The 21726-nt window shown below is 38.0% G+C and overlaps 1 protein-coding gene across 2 annotated transcripts; it reads right to left on the bottom strand.

The window, feature by feature from the left end:
- Positions 1 to 82: 82 nt before the first annotated feature.
- On the bottom strand, positions 83 to 21486 carry dhx34 (DExH-box helicase 34). 2 transcript variants are annotated; one of them, XM_023351970.1, is made up of 17 exons: positions 20488 to 21486; positions 19041 to 19352; positions 17349 to 17603; positions 17169 to 17271; positions 15819 to 16036; positions 15570 to 15744; positions 14585 to 14778; positions 14397 to 14498; positions 14063 to 14320; positions 12714 to 12887; positions 11367 to 11472; positions 10534 to 10640; positions 8919 to 9176; positions 8652 to 8843; positions 7349 to 7493; positions 7084 to 7256; positions 83 to 165 (listed from the first exon to the last, which is right to left on the bottom strand). In XM_023351970.1, exons 1-16 carry the CDS (start codon positions 21178 to 21180, stop codon positions 7114 to 7116), a joined length of 3435 nt encoding a protein of 1144 aa, XP_023207738.1. In that variant the 5' UTR covers positions 21181 to 21486; the 3' UTR covers positions 83 to 165; positions 7084 to 7113. The 2 variants fall into 2 exon arrangements, with proteins under 2 accessions (XP_023207738.1, XP_014331339.1); XM_014475853.2 differs by lacking the exon at positions 83 to 165 and having other exon boundaries at positions 6538 to 7256.
- Positions 21487 to 21726: the final 240 nt, after the last annotated feature.

The following is a 21726-nucleotide window of genomic DNA, read 5'->3' as shown; positions in this document are numbered from 1 at the left end:
CGAGCACCCGACGGCAGTCCTCCAAAGCCCCGCAGCTTTCCACTGATTTCAGCTCTTTCTCTTTTCAGCCGGGAGCCTTCCTCGACGGTCCAGGTGCTCTGCACTCTGACTGGGCTCTCTGGGAGTCATCTGGAGCCTTCGTAGTGGATTCACTGGGGGAGCGCACTGCAAAAACACCAAATCTCACCAAGTGTGTTTTTTTTGTTGTCTAGTTTCTACTGCAAATATCTCAGTCCACTTGCTTGGTTTTTCTACTTATACTACTTCAAAAAACAACCCAGGCACTTAAAAAAACACCCCAACCATTTTTTGGTGTCTGGAAAATTAACCCTTTGAAAAACTGTCATTTGACGGGTGTTACCTAGCAACCCCAGCTCATCACCTAGCAACGCAACTCGAGCACCATTGGTGAGCTGTTGAATGGTTGCTGGAAAAGAGAAATGTTTTGTTGCTGACGTGCTACTCAGAAACCACTTGCCACATTCCTGTTGGTTGTGTAGGAGGCCCTACTTCTGCTTTTCAAAGATGTTTGTATGGTCATATAATTGCAGCCATTTTCACGTGCGATAGTAAAGGTTGATTTTGTGGGCGTGGCCAGCAGCAGCTTATTTGGATTTAAAGTGTCAGAGTCCACAAAACAACTCATTCTGCACAGAAGAACTGACCAGACTAAAATCACATTATCTAAGAATGATTTTGTGGAAAAAATATAATGAACATGTTTTATAAAGTTAATATCCTAAGGCATAAAAGTTCAACTTTAAAATAAGACAAAACTAACTTACAAGTAACATTTCAGCATGAAATTAAGGCTGCAGCTAACAATTATTTTAGTAATCGATTATTCTATCAATTAATCGGGTTAAAAAAACATTGACCAAGCCAAAGAGGCTTATTGTGTTAATTTAGACATCGATGTCAAAACATTCTTAAAAATATATTTTATGTGCTCTTAGTAAAGGCAATCCAGATTTCATGAGTGTCAAATTACTTTTAAAAAATGAAAGAATAATCCAGGAATTCAAATCTTTAAAAAACAGTAAAATTGGCCTTTAAAACACTTTTTAAAAGCTGCTAATCTTTTATATTTTCCAGCAGCCACATATTTATAGCGTTAACACTCTCCGCTAACTAAACATGCAGTTACTCTAGAGCTGCAACTAATGAGCAGTTTAGGAAACATTTATTCTATCAATTAATCAAATAATTATTTAACAGTTCTGCAGATTTTTCCTTTAACCACTTAAACTTATTTTATACAATATTATAAATACCTAAAAATGCCAATATTCAAATGATTGCAGGGCTGATTTGTTTATTATTGTTACTGTTTTATTAACGGATTACTAATTGGATAGCAAAAACTACTAATAAGAAATTTTACAGCATTTGAATCAGTTGAAACTAAAACTTGAGGCGTTCTGAGTAGAACATATTTACAGACAGAAGATTTTTTTATCTTCAATCCAAAATGTATATATTTTGTTTACAGGTTTGGCTTAATTACTGCTCTGAGTGTGTTGTTCTTTCAGCAAACGGCATGTTTTAGAGTGTATATTCAAGCTAACAATTAACCAATTACTAAATTAGTTAATGATTAATTCAATAATCGATTCATTACGATTAATCCAATTATTCATTTCAGCTCTACAATGTATAGGAGCTTGTTTTAAGAGAATAAATCCTTAACATTGATGAAAATGTACTAGTTCAACTGGCAGATATTTACACTTATAATAAGTTATAAGTTAAATAATCTGCCTATGGAACCAATGCTTTTTTAAAATCAGTATTAAGGAATTATGGACTTAAAACACGCTCATATATCTTGCTAAAAAGCTACTTGTGATAAAGTTTTGTCTTATTTCAAGCGTACTAAGATGTTTGCACTAGAAACTAAAAAAATACTTGGTAGGATTTTGTGTTTTTGCAGTGTGGCTGATTTAGCTGTCAGCTTGTCAATGACGTTAGCGAAGAAGCAAAGAAGGAGGGTTTGCAGAGGCAACAATGGTGTGTACACTGTTTCAAATGTCCGTTTGTTTTGGTTTTTTATTTAGAAAGAAAATCTTTAAAAAAAAACAACAAAAGATGTTTATATATATGATTGTTATAATTTTAATTGGTATATTTTATTAAATGTAAAACACATCGACGGAATCCCCAAACACACACGCACACACCCACCACATTTTCACAGAGCTCTTGGGGAAGTTATTCGTTTCATGTTGAACAGACGTCACCCTTTACCTCTAATTTTACCTCAGATGTTACTCAAACCTGGGTTGGAGATAAAAACAAACGGGGGTTCAGAACGAGAAAGCACAAACGCGTGCAGTCTTCATCAGACATCTGAGACCACGAGCTTCGTCTTCTAGTTGACGAGTAAAATGCAAACAGACAATTATTGTTGAGGGACGCTGCAATGACAACTACAAAGACTTATAAATCGTATTCTGGTTCATAATAGTTCTTAGTGCGTTGAATTTTGTTTCGACAGAGCCGGTCCAAAGTTTTCTGGGGCCTTAAAGTGAACTTTTATGGGGCCCACCAGCCATTGCTGATTGTTTCAATCAGGGCTGTTTCCAGCTTTGGGGTTTAGTTTAGTTCATCAGAGATGCTCCACTAAAATTCTGCAATTTATTAAATTTTATAAGCAAAGCAGTTTGCAGTTAAAATTACACATCATGACGTGAGTTAAACTAATTTAAAAAATATATAATACAAAAGAAAAAAGAAATCTATAAGTCAATAAAAAAACTGATTTTGAGTGTTTATAAAATACAGAATTTGAATAAACAGGTTATAATGTGAACTAATCATGGAAAAAACACCAGCCAAAGTTAATCTTTGCAGTTTATTCTTTTATATTCTACATATATATATATTTTTATGCAAAAGATTTTACATTTTAATTTTCCGGAGATGAGGCTGAACAGGTAGTTTTGGGGCCCTTTGGTGATTAGGAGGGTCTAGTTCGCCTATAACAAGAAACCTGATTTCAATACAGATTTGGAAACATTTAAAAAAATATTTTATTTGTAAAGGGAAAAAAATTGTTAACTTTGGCTGATGTGAAAAAGTAATCATGTTAAACTATTAATTAATCGCAAATAGGGTATTTTCGGAACTACAAGTCGCATTTAGGAGAGGAAAACTTACCCAACTTTCCAAAAATATGTTTTGACCCAGCAGTTTGCACACAAAGACGAATCCATTTTTGATTAGTCTTTGTGTAATAATTTTTAACTTTCTATCATCCAGAACTGTTGGTTTTCATTAGCAGTACGCTCCAAACACGCAGCTTGAAATGTATCACTCCGTCAGAGATTAATCAATATCAGAGTTTAAATATTGAAATAAATTAACTTTGACTATGTTCTAATTAATCAGTACTGTAATAAAACCATCGAGAATTTTGTTTACATTTACAACTAGTAAACTAAATTATTTGCATCTAATAAGGTGGTAAAAGTAAATTGTAGTGATTAAATAATTTATCAATTCCTAAATTGTCATCAAATTGAAAAATGGGATTTCTAGATAAATGTTCAGGATGTGAACTGAAGTATTTTTGTGGGCCCCCAGATTGTTTTCGTGGTCCTAAGGAGCGGCTTAGTTTGTTTATATTTTGGGCCGGCTCTGTTTTTTAAGCAGTAAACATCTCTTTGCCGCTATTTCACCGTTAAGTTTTGACATGAATCATAAAAACTGTCATCCCACTCCTAGTGAATCAGACTAGGTGCTGAAATAAATTAGAGTTTTGTCATGTTGGTGATTTTTTTTTCTCCTCTGTGGGGCTAAAAAGTAAAACAACTGACTAAACATCCACCAATTTTTCTATTCTGCAGCTGACAGCTGCACACAAAGACTAATTTATCCCAAAGTATTTTTAAAAGTACATTGGATTCTCCGTATTTTGTTTATCTGAGGTGTTTTCTTCATTTAAATTCATGCGGTTTGTCTCAGTCCCAGTTTCAATTAAAATGTCTAAAGTCAAACGATTTCCCAGAGAATCTGAAGAACTTCAGCATAAAAAAGTAAGAACTCAAGTTATGGAAACGTTGGATAGTAAATAATGAAGATTATCTGATATGTCGAGGGCCAAAAGTGCCACAATTCAATACAAAAGTTGAGAAATAAATATTTATATAGGTGATAAAGTAAATAAAACTGAAAAACATATAATTACTTACCGTTTATATTTTGTATTTCGTAGTCTTGTGTTGCAGCACAATGGGAATTTCTTTTATCTGTCATCCTTACGGTCAAAGTCAATGGGCGGGGCCGACACAGCAAAATGCAATCTGATTGGTCTGCAGTTAAGTTGCTGTGCAAATTGACCAATCAGCTTTTGGAATCTATTGATGAAACGCTGCTGAAATGTAGCACAGGAAATATTAAATAATTTGATAAATACTGAAATTATTATGATTCAACATATAGAATAATCAGATTTCAGTCACTTATTTTTACATTTAGTTAGTTGTGTATTAAATTATTTGCATCTAATAAAGTAGTTTTATTTAATTGCATTTAGTTTATTCAATTACCACAGATATAAGTGTAATCTTAATCTCAGACTTAAGTTCTTATGATTTGCACACTTAATTGTGAAAATACATCTGACACATTTAACTACATTATTATGTAATTTATTTATAACAGGTCTATTAAAGTTATCACAAGAACTTTAAAAGTGAATCAAAATTTAATCAACATTTCAACTGTTGATGCAATTAATGAATTCAATTTTAATTATCAGATGCAATTTGTAAATTTTATTTATTAAATTATCACAAATAAATCTGAGACATACTTTCTTGTTTCAACTATGAATATATTTTTCTTAGTTTTAAATGATTATATTTATAAAAAATATTAAAACTTGAATTCAGATTACTTAAACTATTGACACATTTGAATAATTATGCATATGTATTCATTTAATACCTGATTTTAATTTTATTTTAAACTATATTTTTATGTATTGGATAGTGGTGTTTTTTTGTCCTCGATACATAAAAACTAATGAGCACCAAAGAATAAAAGTCCCAACAGCCTGCAAGGGTCTGTGGATTTCTGAAATCCAGGATTCCCATAAAAGAAAAGAAAAAAGCATTAAGATCATTTTTGGCAGAATGAGACGCGAGAAGCTTAGATTTAGAGCTTTTTTTTTTCTTTTTCTTCCCCAAAGTGACTTAAAAACAGCGGGGTTCACTCAGGACACGCTCACAACGAACGCAGGAACCAACATCCGGGTCTCAGTGCCCGATTGTAAACGAACCGTTAGTTTGGCGACCGACATCATCTCCAAACAAACATCCGGTCTCAGTCGGTCCCCCGGTCATAAACGAACTGTTCGTACTAACGACTTCTCCGATGAAACATCCGGGTCTCAGACGATTCTTCCGATTGTAAACGAACCGTTAGTTTGATACTCTGTCCCCAAACAAACATCCGGTTTCAGTCGGTTACCGAATCGTAAACGAACCGTTTGACACCGTAACCTCAAACAAATATCCGGATCTCAGTCGGTCACCCAATCGTAAACGAACCGTTCGTATTGACGGACCGACGCCTTCCCCAAACATCCGGGTCTCAGTGACGCACAAACACCGTCCCCACTAATCTGCGACCCTGTGCACCACAAACCACACCGTCGAGCCCCCTGACGGTGCAGATTTAACCGAACCAGTAAAGCCATTGCACCCAGTTTGCTCCTTCTGGTTCAGAAGAGTTCAACTCTGACAGTCATGCAATCACAGTGCAGGTCCCATCCTTACATCTTAATAAATGTGCCTTTTGATTTGAGTAATCAATAACTTTTGATTTCAAAGTAACTCTGTATTAAGTACTTTTCCTTGATTTTTGGGGGTCATTGATTTCTGCCAATGAGCATATTTTCACATGTATGTATTTATTAGTTTCAAAGTAATTATTGAGATATGACCTGTTTATTTATTGAGATATTTATTGATTCTTTATTTTTTGAGACAGGTTTTTATCTTCTGTGCTGTCTTACTTCTGACTTTGTGCCAATGTGCTGCTTTGAGGTGTTACATATCGTGGGTTTGTATCATTATTAAACCCTCACTCTATATTTTAAATCTGAGTTTTCTTTTCTTACATTCATTATTATTTGACAAAAACACCCAAAGTTAAAAATGTCCCTGAAGTGCCAAGATTTATGTCCAATCCAGTACAATAATAGCATATTTATTCTTCTCTCAGCAGAAGTTTTCTTTTGCATCTTTGCAGATCGATGGAGATATGGAGAGAAATTTGGTCCAACAACTTTCAAAAATTGAAATATGAAAAAAATTCATTTCAAAAATAAAACTTTGAAAAACTTCTCAATCAAAAGATATGTTCAGTAGATTAATCTAGATTGATGTGGTTTGTTTTCAGATTAAATTTTTTTCAAAAATATTTTTCTGATTTAATTTTTTCAGATTGTAGTTTTTCAAATTATTTTTCAGATTTCAATTTTTCAAATTATTTTCAATGATTTAATTTTTTTCAAATATTTTTTTCAGATTTTATTTTTCCTAGATTTATTTGTTCAAATAATTGTTTTAGATTTTATTTTTTCTAAAGACATTTTTAGATTCTGAAAAGATATAAAATGTGAACGTGGGTTCCACTGTTGCATACACATAGTAAATTACTCTCAAAACTCATTTTTTGATTGAGAAATTTGTCAAAGTTTCATTTTTGAAACGCGTTTTTTGGTTGCAATAACAAATTTCTTTCCGCATGGAGAAAGTAAAACCTGCGACTGTAAACGAAGCTTAACGGGTTCAAAAGTTCAAAGGAGAAGAAATCCTTTTGCAAAATTACAAAATATTTTCGGTCTACTTTCTTGTGCAAATATCTTAACACACCTGAAATAAGACAAAGTTAACTTACAAGTACCTTTTCAGCAAGATATAGGAGCTGTTTTAAGGTCAATAAATCCTTCATACTGATTTTTTTACAATATTCAAGAATTATTGACCTAATTATATCATGCTGGAAAGTTACTTGTTTTGTCTTATTTCAAGTGAACTAAGATATTTACACCAGAAATTAGAACAAAAATACCCGTAAAGGTTTGGTGTTGTTGCAGTCCAGTCACTTTGCTGAAAACGTGTGCTGCCTTTTATGTTTGAGGATCTCCGTGGATGTGAGCTTCAGATCCTCATCACAGACGTCACAGTGATAGACCCTCGTCAGACTCGACTTTCCGGATGAGCCGGACTTTCCGTCTCCTGATTCTAGAAACAGACCCATAATTAGTCCCATGCTGCTATTATCTGCAGGTGCGTCAGGTAAAAGAAGCAGGAATCAGTTGAATGAATTTCCTGACCTTCCTCTGCCTCCTGCCGCTCTCCGGCGGGCCTGCAGGAAGCTTCGTGATGCATCCGCTCCAGAGGAGTCAGAGGCATGTAGAGGTCACAGTTAGGGCAGCTCCAGAAGGTCCGCAAACACTCGCTGTAGAGATCCTTCGAATCCTGGACGTTGTTAAAGAAGGACATTTGTTTATTTTAGAAAAGCTCTTCCAGTTCTTTAGACTGATTTTGTTCCTCTGACCTGATGATCTCGGGAAGATACTGCTCCTATTAATCCCTTTTTTATAATACTGTTTTGGATCAAACTTTTTCCAAATGTGAAAAGTTGTCGTCTGCCTCAGGCGTTTCATACGGATTGCGCCTCCATTTGGTGACAATTCATACCTCAACAAATAATTTACTCCAAGAAATAACCCCAACCAGCTTGCTGACTGTCCCAAATGGAGATTGGACCCACAATTAATAGAAACAATTAAACATAAATTCATATACATTATGAATTTCCAAGTAACACCTAAACCTTTAAATTTAAATGTAAAAAACTGGTAACACTTTATAACATAAGACTGACATAACACTGTGATAAACATGAAAACACCTGTTATGAACATGAAGGAGTCTTCAGAAATGTTTACGACCGTCATGAAGTGTCATTCTGTAAATAATGACACTTTAATGCAAAGGTGAAACTTAGTAGATTTTTAACAAAAGTTGTTAAGCAACTTTGCATTAAAAGTATCATTATTTACCAAATTATAGTCGCAAACATTCATAAAGACTCAATCATGTTTATGCCAGTCTTACGCAAATAAAGTGTTACCAAATATTGTGATGAATTCCCAAATCATCAAATTTAATTTTAAAATCTTGCTCACTCTTGATAAAAACATGTTAAGTGTTTTTAAGACAGCTGTTAAGTCAAGTTTCCTTGTTGGTTTTGAGCAGTAAACACCATCACTTTACACATTTTCCCTCATTTCATCATAAAGTTTTAATATTAATCATAAAAAATAAAAAGGTGATGGACATCTCACCTCTGGTCTCATTTTGTTTTTTAAAGAACAAAATTTGCTGGAGATTTTTGTTCTTTTTTCTGATACTTTTCCATTTTTTTAGTCCTTGAATGACTGAAAAAATTTTAAAAAGCATCCAAAAAATGGAGAAAAACTTTGGAAGAGCTTTTGACAGCCTTGATAACGCCACTTTAAAAGGTGTGAAGAATCTCTGGCTGTTTGTAAATAAACTATAGAGAATTAATTGATGCATTTCATTCCCTTTCTAACACCAGAAGCCTTCACTTGGAGTGTTGGACGAACTCACAGCGAGACAGTTGTAGGTGAAGAAGCTGGTCACTCTCAGGCCTCCTTTAATTGGATCCGGTTTGGCTTCTGCTCCTGGAAACAGCAGGCTCAGATCTGGAAGCTCAGAGTAAACCGAGTCCGGGTCAGCCTGAGGTCCGACGTACAGGTTCTGGGTCTGGAGAGCCGTGATTCGCTGAAGGCTGTAACTGACCTGGACAGGAGGTGTCGTTACAGAAAACAGCACTAAGCAGAGGTTGTATTTCACTGAAATCTCCATGTTTTGTACCTCTGTGTAAAGCAGGAAGCGGACGAGGCCGTCGCTCAGCTTCTCCATGTCTCTGCGGGACACTCCCTGTCCGGAGGTGGCGCTCTGTCCTAGCTGAGCCTTCAGCAAACGCTCCCACTCAGACCTAAGACTGAGGGCCCTGGAGAGAACCCTCAGGGCCTCCTCGGGCTCCCGGACCTCCAGCTCCAGCCAGCCGTCCACCACCAGCCGTGTGCAGTCGGCGTTTGTGTCCACCGAGTTGGCCACCAGCAGCAGAGCCTGGTTAGCAATACAACAGATTTCACCAACTTTAATTTATGACTTTTTAAGATCATCAATTTGTGAGAAACATAGAATCAGCTTACAATTAATTGTTGATTAATGGTTTATTATATTAAAATAAACTAATAACGCCTGATTAGACCTTCTTTCAGTGTTGTAGTTTGGCCGCCATCCAGCAGAGGGCGCCACTTGTCATCCTGAAGCGGAGCCGTTGAGACAAAAACAAAGATGGCGGCTGCACCATTTCAGAACGGTAAAGAGAAATGGTCCAAACAGAGTCCGGTTTGGGATGGAAAATGCACTTTATGCGGTTTTGTTTTGAAATATAAACACTCGACAAACTCCTTAGGTTATCACCTTTAACAGCGCTTCATTCAGCAGAGCTGCACGGCGGAGTAGCGCCAACTTTATCATCTAAACATTTCTGATGTGCTACGAAGGCGAGGATGGGTTGGCAGGAAAGCGGAGAGCAAAATACACCGGAAAAAAACAAGAAGCAAAGATTATTTTGAGTTCTGTCCGAGTTAACTCACTTCATGGAGAGAAATTTAACATTCCTTCAAAAACAACCATAGACTCTACTTTGAACATTAGGAATTAAATATTTCACATATTTTATTCGTTTCATTTTTTAATTTTCTATTCAGCAACTAAAGAGATTTCCTGTTTTGTAAAATGTTATTAATATGTCAGATATGAGAAAACCACAATTTATTCATTGACACAAAATTTATAAATTTAATTATGTTTTTTTGTTATGGATCATAAAATAAACATTTAACCCTTCATGTTATGGAAACACAGTCTGCCCTCTTGATACAAGAGAAAAAAACATAGGTGGAAAACGTCCACTTTCTGTTTCTGTAAAATGTTTTATAAGTGAAATAATTTGCCAGTGGAACTAGCACTTTTTATTAATATTCAAGAATTATTTACTTAGAACAAGCTTCTACTGTATATCTTGCTGAAAAATTACTTGTTAGTTTAGTCTTATTTTAATTAAGTAAAATGTTTACACTACAAACTATACACAAAAGTAAGAGTTTATGTTTTTACAATGTATGGAGTGTTACTTTTCCAGCACTCAGTTTTGCATAAAGGCAAAGCAAATTTAATTTAGTTTCATCCGGTAAATACAAATGCATGCAACACTTTTCAGGTTTCTATTCGCAAAGAATGTTGAAAATCTTTCCTTTTTCCTCCACTTCACAACAATGCGCTACTTTGAGTTGATTTATCACATAAAACTCCTTGAAGTTTGAGAGTCACAAGCTTAAAAACACTTCTCAGATTTTAATTAATCAGGAAGCAGCACAGCGGTTTGATCTTCGGTCGACTCGCCGCTGATACTGACCTGGAGGGCTGGAACCCGGACGCAGTTGGACAAATACGGCTTGTTGGTCTCCAGCAGCGTGACGAAGGCCAACAGCTGATGTCTGCTGCTGTCCCTCCTGTCCGGTCCTGCAAACAGGAGACAAGGACAAAGACTTTCAATGAGAAGGAGAACTAGCTAGTGTTGTAGTGGAAGACATAATTTACTGCACCTCCCATGCACTTAAAAAATTCTTGGGATTAAAGAGCAGATAAAATCTATTGATAACTTAAAGCTTCATATAGACTTGTAGAGTCTCTGTGAAGGGAGAAGAGTTTAAATCAGGGCTGTCCAAAGTGCAGCCTGGGGACCACATGTTATGGAAAAATTATTACAAACAAATTAAAATGTTCTTATAATGTAAAATGTTTGATGCAACATCATTTTATAACCACAATTTATGCGTGAGAACACCTTTATTTAGTGACTTCTACTTGGTGCACCAAAATCTGCTTTTATTTTTCTATTAATCATGGCTAAATGCACAAAATTTTGATCCAGAAAGTGACTTTCTTTATTTATATCTGAGATGTTTCCCCCCTAAAAAATTACAAATTGGATGCCTTTCTTTTAATAAAGCACTTGTGCAAGATCCTTTTTAATTTTAGGGATACAATGATTTATTGTTGAGTTTATTGTTGAGCAGGTAAAAGTTGGTTTTAAATTGTTTTAGAAATTATGTCTTCTTTGGCTCACAAGTAATTCTGACTTGACTGTTATGTGACAGAAAGTTTGAGCCCCTCTGGTTTACATCAAAGGTTCAAATCATTTTTAAACGACCTTTGACATCTTTGTGTTCTCAGGTTCTTGCTCACCTGTTTCTCTGGGTTCGTCCTCGGGAACATGCAGCACCTCCGGATCGCTGGCGAACACACTGGTCGGGTGCATCACCACGCCCTGCTTGTTCCTCGTGTGGAACACCTACCAAGAGTCACAAAATAAATAAATGAGAACTTCTTGCACCATATATCAGGTTAAAATCAATACGCATCACAGCCTGGTAAAGATGGATCCTAAAATGAATGAATATCTTTGCTGGAACGTTTCAAAGAGTTTTAGAAAACTTTTACCTTTCATTTTATTGTATTTATTCAGTGGGGAAAACCCTATAACAGTAAAATAATTGCTTTTAACTAAATCTCAACTGCCACAATTACTGGCAGCCCTAACAAATCCTCATATTGCAAACTAACGTATTTTTCTCAGGTTATTCTCTAAAAAAATTAATGGATATAAAAACAAAAGCAGGCTTTGGTGATTTTTTTCAGCTGCCTCATGGAATAATTATAAAATATATTCTAAACAGCTTTTATAATTAAAGTGTATTCTATTATTTTCTAATTACATTTAATTCCCACCATAGATTGACACTAAAATTTTTGATTCTGATTTTTAGGGTCACGATTCAATTCAGAAACTATTTTTAATAAAATCTTTCCATTCAAACTGTTTAGAGACTAATTATGTGATTGACCAGAGGAATAAAATGTTAATTTAAAACAATTATTTAAGGCTCCATGCTGTATGCTTGTGACAATGACAATAAAGATTTATCTTATCTATCTCTATCTGTATCAAATCCCATCAGCTTATATTTAAGCAAAAATAGGTTTGTACATAAAAGTATTAGGTTAGTTTAGCTGCCTGGGTTTTTCTTAAATAACAAAAAAAAAAATCAAAGAATTATTCAAAATACAAACAGTGGGTGAGTGGACGCGTAATACAATATAGAGCGTACTCGCAAATGGAAGGATGTGCAACTTAAGAGAATTTTAAAATAAATTTGTATTTTGAATCTATTCAGAATTCTCTGGAATAGGAATCGATTCTTCTCTGTACCTTTTTTTGAAACTATGCGCAAATATTGATGAGAAAATGTAGCAATCATCTTTTTGAAAATGTTTTGTTTTTCTTTATATTAAAAACTAAAATGAGGAATAAAATGTTTGCTCTTTAAAAAATTGAACAGATTTCCTGTAATAGATATTTATAAAGATTTCTAAGATGTGTTTTTTCAAAGTGTTAGGTAATATTTGTGGCTCTAGACCCGTTTTATTTAACTGTTTGAGGACAAAAACGGCTCCTTGGGCAGTAAAGGTTGCAGCCGGCAGATCTGGTCAGACTGTGAGGTTTCCGTTCGCCGGTGCAGCAGGAAACCGGACCTGATCCGAGTCTTTCCGGGTGGTGTTGTGCTCATCAGGGAGCGCCAGCTGAGGGTAGAGTCCTCGGCAGAGCAGCAGCTTGAGCAAAGCTTGGTGACGCGAGGACAAGTCCTGACTGGCGCCAACGGCCTCCTGCAGCTCTGAGACGTTGTGGCGCAATTTAAACTTCACTTCCTATTTGAAGACAAACAGAAAAAGTTCTTAGATTCCCAGGAACAGCCAAATATTTCCATCTCTAACATCTTCAGGCTGTAGTTTTAAGAAGATGTTAAAGGTGACATATTATGCTTCCTCGAACAGGTTAGGATGGATCTATGGGTAAAACATGTTCAAAACTTTTTTTTTCACAAAATCATCCTTAGATAATGAGATTTTAATCTGGTCAGTTCTGTCTAATTTGAGCTGTTTCAGGGCATCTTGTCAATTTAAATCCAAATTGGCTGCTGCTGGTCACTCCTAGGCCTGTCACAATAACACATGTTGATGGACGATAAATTCTTCCAGAAGTTATTGTCATAAACAATAATATTATTGTTTTGAGACCATTTTCAAATAACAGTAACGACATAATTATGCAACAACACATTCTCAAAGATAAATAAACTTTAAATTCTAACGAACAATTACTACTGGAACTGGAAGACATTTTAAATGTCCAAAATAAATAAAGAAAACGACAAAGAAAATGAAAATTCTAGTTGAGACCAAAGCACCAAGCTGAAGATTTTGTTATTCTTTAGTAGAAAGAGAGAAACAAATAGAAAAACAATAAATCATGCAAATGGAAATTATTGAACTCATTTTAATTTATTATGCGATTAATAGATTTATTGTGACAGGCCCGGCCACGCCAACAACTCAATGTTTACGCTCACACATGAAAATGGCTGCAAATAGAGGAGCAAATATACAACCACACATCTTTAAAAAGTATTAGTGGAGCCTCCTGCACAACCAGCAAGAAGGCAACAAGCCGTTTCTGGATGGTAAGTCAACAACAAAACACTTGTCTTTTCCAGCAGCCATTGGACAGTGCATACAGTGGTAAAACCAGCTGACCAAACATAATGGAACTCAACTTGGATTACTGTATAACAGGACAGTGCCTGCTGATTTGTGAAGTTACATTCAGGAGGCATTTTGAAATGGCTCATTTTCCAGACACAAAAAAAAACATGAACTTATTGTCAAAAAAACAGTCATTTTGTTTTTTCAAGTGCTTGGATTGTTTTTAGAAGCAGTAGAGACACAAATGGAAGTACAAAAATGTGAAAAATGTGAATCTTGCACAGCAGGTCCCCTGTAAGTATGTTTTTGACTGTGTCTGCTGTTGAACAACAGATGCTCACCTGGATGTCCACCTCCTGTCCCTGTCCCTCCTTGGACTTCCTGCCTCTGCCTCTGTCTTCAGAGTCCGATCCTGAGGAAAACTCTCCGCCCTCCTCCAGCCGCAGGACTTTACGTTTGGTCCCCTCCTGCTGCTCATGGTCTCTTTTCAGCTGATGCAGCTTCTTCCTCTCGGTGAACCTCTCCCTGCGCTGCTCGCGGTCGCCACTAGATGGAGCCGTGTCCTCTGACTCCAGGAGGCCATGGCTTCTCAGCAAGTTCTGCAAACCACCAAAGGAGCTTTATCCAGGAGGAAGTTAACTAAAAACATTGGGATGATGCTGAGGAGGAACTTGCCTTGAACTGTCTGCGCAGGTTGACCATCTCATAAAGTCGCTGCTCCTCCAGGCCTCTCCTCCTGCACCACTTCCTGGAGCCGCCGCCTCGCTCTCCTTTCACCTGTTGAGCTCAAACCTCAGTCACACCAAACATTCAATCTGTTCATGTCAGGAAGCCAGCAGCATGTGGCATCTCCACGCACTGACCTCCACCCAGGCGTTGAAGGTGTTGAGCAGGGTAAAGGGATCTCCCTGGTTGCTGTGCAGGGGCTGGCAGGACGTTTTGCAGTCCGGGTTCTGCTGCGAGCTGCGCAGGAACGGTGACTGGACACTGAGGGCGGCTGCGATGGTCAGCACGGGCTCCACCAAGTTAAACAGAGAACCAAGAACCAACATCTTCCCTGCAGGATGAAAATTTAGTTTTTGTGCAAAGCAGAAAAAAACTTTCTTATAGACTCTCCTGGAACTAATTTATATGCTTTCTTCTCCAGAGGATTTATGTCTGATGGACAAAATGTATTTTCTACCTGATTATGCATTTTAAATTTAGAGTGGTTTTACTCCGTCTTTTGGGGACCATAGTTGCAATATTTGTTACATTTTCAGCTGCTGCAGTTCGCTTTCACACAGCACTGACTCAGAACCAAACTATTTGAGAAACCTGTTCCCCTCCTCACCTGCATCAAGAACCACTGAAGGAAATAACATAAAAACCTCTGAAGAAGACAGTGATCATCACTTCCTTCTTCACAAAATATAAACAAAAGTGGAGCAGTGGAAGATTTTAGCAGTTGTAGGATTTCTATTTTGTCTTTGGTAAAAAGACCAGAAGCCATTTCTGCCGCTCGCATGTTTATTATAGTTGTATTTACCCAGAATGCCCTGCACTACAGTCCACTTCTGTTTTGGAGTGGTCTCTGGTCCGCATGGTGTTCAGATATCCATTCAAACCGCACTAGAGTTCACTTCAATCGAACCAAGACCTAGGCTAGGGTAGGGTCGGTCCATCATAGGGCTGCATTAATCATTACAGCCCTATATTTGAGCACAACCGAGAAAAAATGGGGATGTTTGAAGAATAAAAGAGTCTGATAAACGTGCAAAACTAAAACCATGAAGGCTTTTCTTTCTGAAGCCTTCATGCTAACATGCAAACATTAAAAACTGAACAGTCTAGGGTGGACAATCTTACCTATAACAACATCAACGGGCAGCTGAGCCAACAGTTTACCAATGGATGTTAGTTCACCACGACTGTCTAGCGCCCCCTGCTCCTTCAGGTATGTAACTGCAGTCTGGATACTGGCCGTTGGAGGAGGATCAATGAAGACAAAAGAAAGCGGATCTCCCAGATCCATGCTTTTCATCTGCAGGGACACGGACATGTTACTGAAACTTGAATTCTAACGTGAAATCTTCATGTTTATCAGGATGCTCCCACCTGCAGGACCAAGGAGTCCAGAGCCACTCTGTGAATTTCAGGGACAGGATACGGAGCGAAGGCGTTGTAGTCCGACTCCGAGTAGAGGCGATAGCAAACACCAGGACCCGTGCGACCGGCTCGACCTTTCCTCTGCTCGGAGCTGGCTCGGCTGATCCAGAACTCCTGCAGGCGCTGCATCTTAGCCTTTGGGTCAAAGCTCATCTCCTTCACCTTTCCTAAAAACAAAAACCCACAGAACCTGAAAAGAAGGTATGGCTATGTTCACACAGCATGCGAAAGGGACTCAAATCTGCTTTTGTTGCCCACATGCGACCTATATCTGACTTTTTGGTGTCTCAAAGGGTGAAATTATTATTGTTGATGTTAATAACTTGTAAATAATTGTGCAGTCAATGATGAAAATGTGAAGTTTAAGCATCATTTAATGTGGGGATACTTTAATGGTTTAACTGAGTGGAGATTTAAATGATTGTATGTTGATGTGTATGAGAGGAGCAGGAAATCACAAGATATTTGATCTTCTACCTGCTTCTACTTGTCAATTGTGTAAAACTGAATGCCTATTTGGCTAATTATTTTTTCTATTGTCTGTTCAAAATAAGTAAATACAAATTATGACTAAACATCCAAACAGATTTTTCTTTGAAATTGCAGTAGAAAGGTCCACAAAGGTCATCGTTATTAATTGTGATTTGAAATGAGCGGAGCGTCCTACATTTGTAAACAGTGCGCTGCTGTCGGACGTTAACGTTCTTCTGCGCATGCGCATACAAAAGGTCGTCTAAATTCGTTACGTATCGCGCCTGCAACTCTAAACTGAACAAATTTAAAGTGGTGTTCGCTTGTGGAATGTAACGCTTAAAATTATATTTGTAAGAGCTTTTGCGAAACAGTATTTGTGAGCGTCGCCATATTGGGACTGACGGGCTACGCGTGGCACAATTAAATAATTTTACCGTGTATTTCCCCCCCCCTTCCTGTGACAATACTTTCAAATTAAATGACGAAAAATATTCTCAAACGTAAAATATAATAACAAATTTCGGTTCTGACGTCAATTCATAGTTCCCACTTCCGAGGTAACTGGAACGTTACTACTGCTAACTAACACGTAAATACTGTTGATATTACTAACCTTACCTTTCGCAAGACGACGAGTGTCCGTGAATTTTCCAGGCAGGCTAAATTACACCGAAAGTACAGATAAGCCGCATCTAGTCAGAACGGAAGTTGTCTGACGTAATAGCGAAAAGGCCTAGGGGCCGATTAGCCCTAGCTAATGGTGTTAGCTCTGTGAACGTAGCCTTTGACGTGAAAACTGCGAGGAGAGGAGGGACAGTTAAATACCTGAATCCACAACAAACCGAACCCCATCTATCGTAACTGAGGTTTCAGCGATGTTGGTGGAGATGATGCATTTTCTTACACCAGGAGGAGAGACGTCAAACACCTGAGGAACGTCATCAGTTCAGAGTTAGACATCAGAGATGATCTCCTTTATTTAAAACATGTTCCGATGGCGCCCACCTTGTCCTGCTGAGCGAGAGAGAGGGTGCTGTGCAGCGGCAGGACTATCCAGCGCCGAGTGTGTGTGGCGTAAACCTGACAGGCCTCCTGGATGTTGGAGATCTCCGCCACGCCGCTGAGGAAGAGGAGCAGGTCCCCACGCTCCTCTGGAGGGTAGCGCTGATCGATGCCCTGCAGGATGCGCAGGTACGGCCTAGGATCCAGCTTCTCTGAGCGAGAGGGCTGCTCCTCAGGGGGGATGGGCTGGTAGATGACCTGGGTGCAGGAAACAGAGCATCACTTCTCTCAGTAACGCGTTACTCCAACCCGACACCTTGTTCCAGTAACGTGGAGAGTTGGGCTGTAACTACTTACATTTACTTGAGTATTTTTACTATGCTGTTGTTTTTGTTGTTGTTGTTTTTACTTTTGTCTGAGTAATTATATTATGAAGTATCGCCAGAGGTGGGTTAGGGATTTTTGAAATTGTAAATAGTTAACTTTTAAACTCAGTTTTCCAGCTTTTTTCTAAACATTTACGAGATCAATCTCAAAATATGAGTTTTTGTTTTAGCAATTTTTTTTACTTGTCAAACTCAGAAATTTTCCTGCAATCTCCTGAAAATATGAAATTAATCTAAAAAAAAATTCTGAGTTTTTCCTAGAAATTTTGACTTTTAAAACTCAAAAAATCTATATATTTTTTTTATAAAATTTCTGAAATTAATCTAAAAATTTCTGAGCTTTTTGGAGAAAATTTACTCTTTTTCTGTCTACAACCACCCTTATAGACAATTGTACTTCACTGAATGAAGTACAATTGAGTAAACCTTTCACCACATAAATATTTTACTCTTATTTGAGTAATTTTGTGAATGGGTACTTTTTACTTGAGTAAAAATTTGTTGAAGTAGTTCTACTCTTACTTGAGTACAATTTTTGGGTTCTCTGATTTTCAATACTTCTCTTAATATCCAGGATGTCACTGCAGTTTAATGCAATGAGGACAGAGCGCGATAGCCCCCTGGAGGACGGAGTCACTACCAATCGATCCCAGAACAGGCTTACTAGCTGTCCTCCAATAAAATGGGAAATATAAAAAATAAATAAATAAATTCCAATTGTTTACTTACTGTATTTGGATTGTTTTTAGGTTTATGTTAACTAATGTGGATTGATATTTTTTGTAACCCATTTTACAGTAAATTGTTACTTTCTTTTTTAAGGTTAAATCTTGTACGAAATCAACTTATAACAACTGCATAGAATCTTTTTGTACTGCACTGGATGTATAAAAGCAGTCTCTGGATCTATAAAACTACCTAGCTTCAAAAATACCAAATTTGAAGAAATATTTGGAACATAGTACAGTCAAATTGGCAGAGCAGGTTCAACCAGACACCACCACCCAAACAAAACTTGAACTGTGGTGCAAAACCAGTAAGTGTAAAGAAAATGCTGCTGCTAAACAAATCTGACTCCCCCTGGTCAGCATTTTTATTTTCAGGCTGAGGGGCTGTTGTTGAGAACAGCTGAACATAACTAATAGAGTACCTTGTAATCTAACTTAGTTACTTTTAAAATGAAGTAATTAGTAAAGTCACTATGCTGCGTTTTCAAGGTAACTGTACCATCACTGATAGAGAGAACATCTGGCTATGAGGAGGTCTAAAAGAAAAACATCCCTGCGCGTCCTGACTGTCTGCTGCTTACCTGAATGGGAAACAGCCTGCCTGGTACCTGCAGCACCGGGGCGCTGCGGAAGTATTCAGAGAAGAGCTTGATGTTGATGGTGGCTGACATGAGGATGAGACGGAGGTCCGGCCGTTCAGCCAGCAGGGAGCGCAGGACGCCGAGGAGGAAGTCGCAGTGGAGATGTCTCTCGTGGACCTCATCCACGATGACCACCTGGTACTGATCCAGGATCTTGTCCTGCTGGATCTGACGCAGGAGGAGCCCCTCAGTCAGGAAGAGCAGCTTGGTGGCTGCCGTCCGAGAAGTCTCGAAGCGGATCTGATATCCAACCTGGAAATGTAGAAATATATTAGGTGACCTATTATACTTCTTTGAACATATTAGGATAGGTCTATATGCTACACAAAGCATGTTCATTTCATTTTTGCACAAATTACTCTTAGAAAATGAGATTTTAATCCGGTCGGTTCTGCCTATATTGACATCCTTTTAGAATGAGCTGTTTTAGAAGGTCGTGTCACTTTAAATCCAAACAGTTGCTGCTGGCCAACTCAACATTTATACTCTCACATTAAAATGGTTGTGAAAAGATACACAATTATGCAACCGTACATCTTTGAAAAGCAGAAGTGGAGCCTCCTGCACAACCAACAATAATGCAGCAAGTAATAGTAGTACTTTCACGCCCAGCTCAAAGGCGATGACACTGGATGGTAAGTCAACTAGGCAGTGCCCATGGGTTGTGACTCAACAATCAGGAGGATTTTAAAACGGCTAATTTTCCAGACACCAAAAAACATAAACGTATTGCCAAAAAATGGCTGGGCTGAGTTTAGAACTAGTACAGACCCATATGGAAGTGCAAAAATGTTCAAAAGGTGAATTTTGCAAAAACAGTTCCCTTTTAAAGTCCATAATAACAATTCAACATCTGTTTTGATTCTTTAACTAGTTTATGAAAGAACAAGATTGAAATAAATAGTTAGTAATATTGGTTTGATGCTGATATGTTTAAAAATGACTGATATCAGCCGATACTGATGTTAGTGGCAATATTTTGTATATCCCTGGTTATATTCCAAACTGCTGCAATAGAATACAAACTACATCATAAATGGGAGAGTAAATGCAATTCAGGGTTTCCGCCAAGTGCATTATAAGCCTGGCGGGCCACCAGGCTAAACACCTTATTTATTTTAGGTAGTTGGTGTTTAAGTATTGCTAATAATTACTTCCAATAATACATAATTACCTCATTATATTTTCAAGTTTACTGTCAACTTTAAACCTTTTAACTCAAAAACACGGTGGGCAGACAACTGCCTAGCACCCCTACCACCGGACTTACCAAGTTTTCATGGCGGAAACCGGAATGCGTGTCTTGTTTATTAATCTAGTAGATGTTAAGAATCTTTATCTCCCTTACGTCCAGGCGTTTCTAAATGTATATTCTGTATGGACCAACCTTGGATCCGTACTGATTGAGGCTCTCAAAGCTGACTCTCTTTGCGAGGGAAATGCAAGCGATCCGGCGGGGCTGGGTGCAGGCGATGTGGCTGAAGCCAGCCGAGAGCAGATACTGGGGCACCTGGGTGGATTTCCCGCAGCCCGTGTCCCCGGCCACCACAATCACCGGGTGACGCCGCACCAGCTCCACGATCCGATCTCGGTACTGAAAGATGGGCAGGTTCTTCTGCTCCCGGCGGAGCTTGGCCAGTTTCCCAAAGCTCTGTTTCTGGCTGAAGTCTAGGAAGTGCAGCAAAGCCAGGCGGCAGTCCGAGACCTCCTGCGGACCTGGTCCCGAGGATCTCTGCCTGCTCCTGGGATCGGATTTCCTCACTCGCTTCTCGATGTCCCCGGTGCACACGGACACATTAATCCGGTACCGAGCGTCGTACTCTTTAGGAAGCCCCAAATCCACTTTTTCAGAACCTGACCTTATCTTTTCTTTGACATCATCTCTTATTCCAGACCCAGACATTTCCCGCTTTGCTTTGAATCTCTGGAAACGGTCAAAGAAAGCCCAGAACTCTTTATGTTCCGTGCAGCCAGCCTGAATGTAATCCTGTTCACGGAAAAATATCTCATCCATCTGGGCTCGGTTTTGCGGGCTGCCCCAGTCCCAACTCCGGCCGTCTCTACTCCTGTCCCGATCCATGTTTACTGGAAGTTTTCAGCATCCAACTACTGTAGACTGATTATGACAAACACAAAATATGAGGTTTCCGAAGCCATCACACTGAACGGCAGGCTAACGAGCTTTCCACCGAAATAAATCCGAAATATTTAACTTTTATTAACTCCACATAAATCAAAGTCGAGGCCGTAACACTGCCAAACACGTCTACATGTGAACATGCCGAAAAACAATTAATAATAGATTATGAGAAAGAAATTACTAGGAGATAAAAAACGATAGCGTACAAGTTACACCTCTACCAATAGGGAACAAAAATAGTGTAGGACATTTTCCGGTCCGTGCTCTAAAACAATCCGTCGCTTTTGCGGAACAAATATACCAACCACCGGAAAACATTTTTTGTATGTGTGTTTGTGAACCAAACTCTAAGGAAAGTCTCCGAACTTCTGAATTTTGACTTTTATCTCAAAATTATACCATTTTCTCCCAGAATTTAGAAAACGTTTTGAAACTTTGAAATTTCCCTTTTCCCCTAAATTCTGAGTAAAAACTCAAAATCGCTTG

The sequence above is a fragment of the Xiphophorus maculatus genome, chromosome 18 (genome assembly GCF_002775205.1).
Source record: "Xiphophorus maculatus strain JP 163 A chromosome 18, X_maculatus-5.0-male, whole genome shotgun sequence".
NCBI lineage: Eukaryota > Metazoa > Chordata > Actinopteri > Cyprinodontiformes > Poeciliidae > Xiphophorus > Xiphophorus maculatus.
Note: the sequence above shows the minus strand (reverse complement) of the source record. Positions and strands in the feature narration are given on the sequence as shown.

Coding starts and splice junctions, on each gene's coding strand:
- dhx34 (XM_023351970.1), bottom strand. CDS start 21,180: ATGGATCGGGACAGGAGTAGAGACGGCCGGAGTTGGGACTGGGGCAGC. Junction 14,779..15,569: donor GCCCGTTGATGTTGTTATAG/GTAAGATTGTCC, acceptor TTCATCCTGCAG/GGAAGATGTTGGTTCTTGGT. Junction 8,844..8,918: donor GCTTCCTGCTTTACACAGAG/GTACAAAACATG, acceptor CCTCCTGTCCAG/GTCAGTTACAGCCTTCAGCG.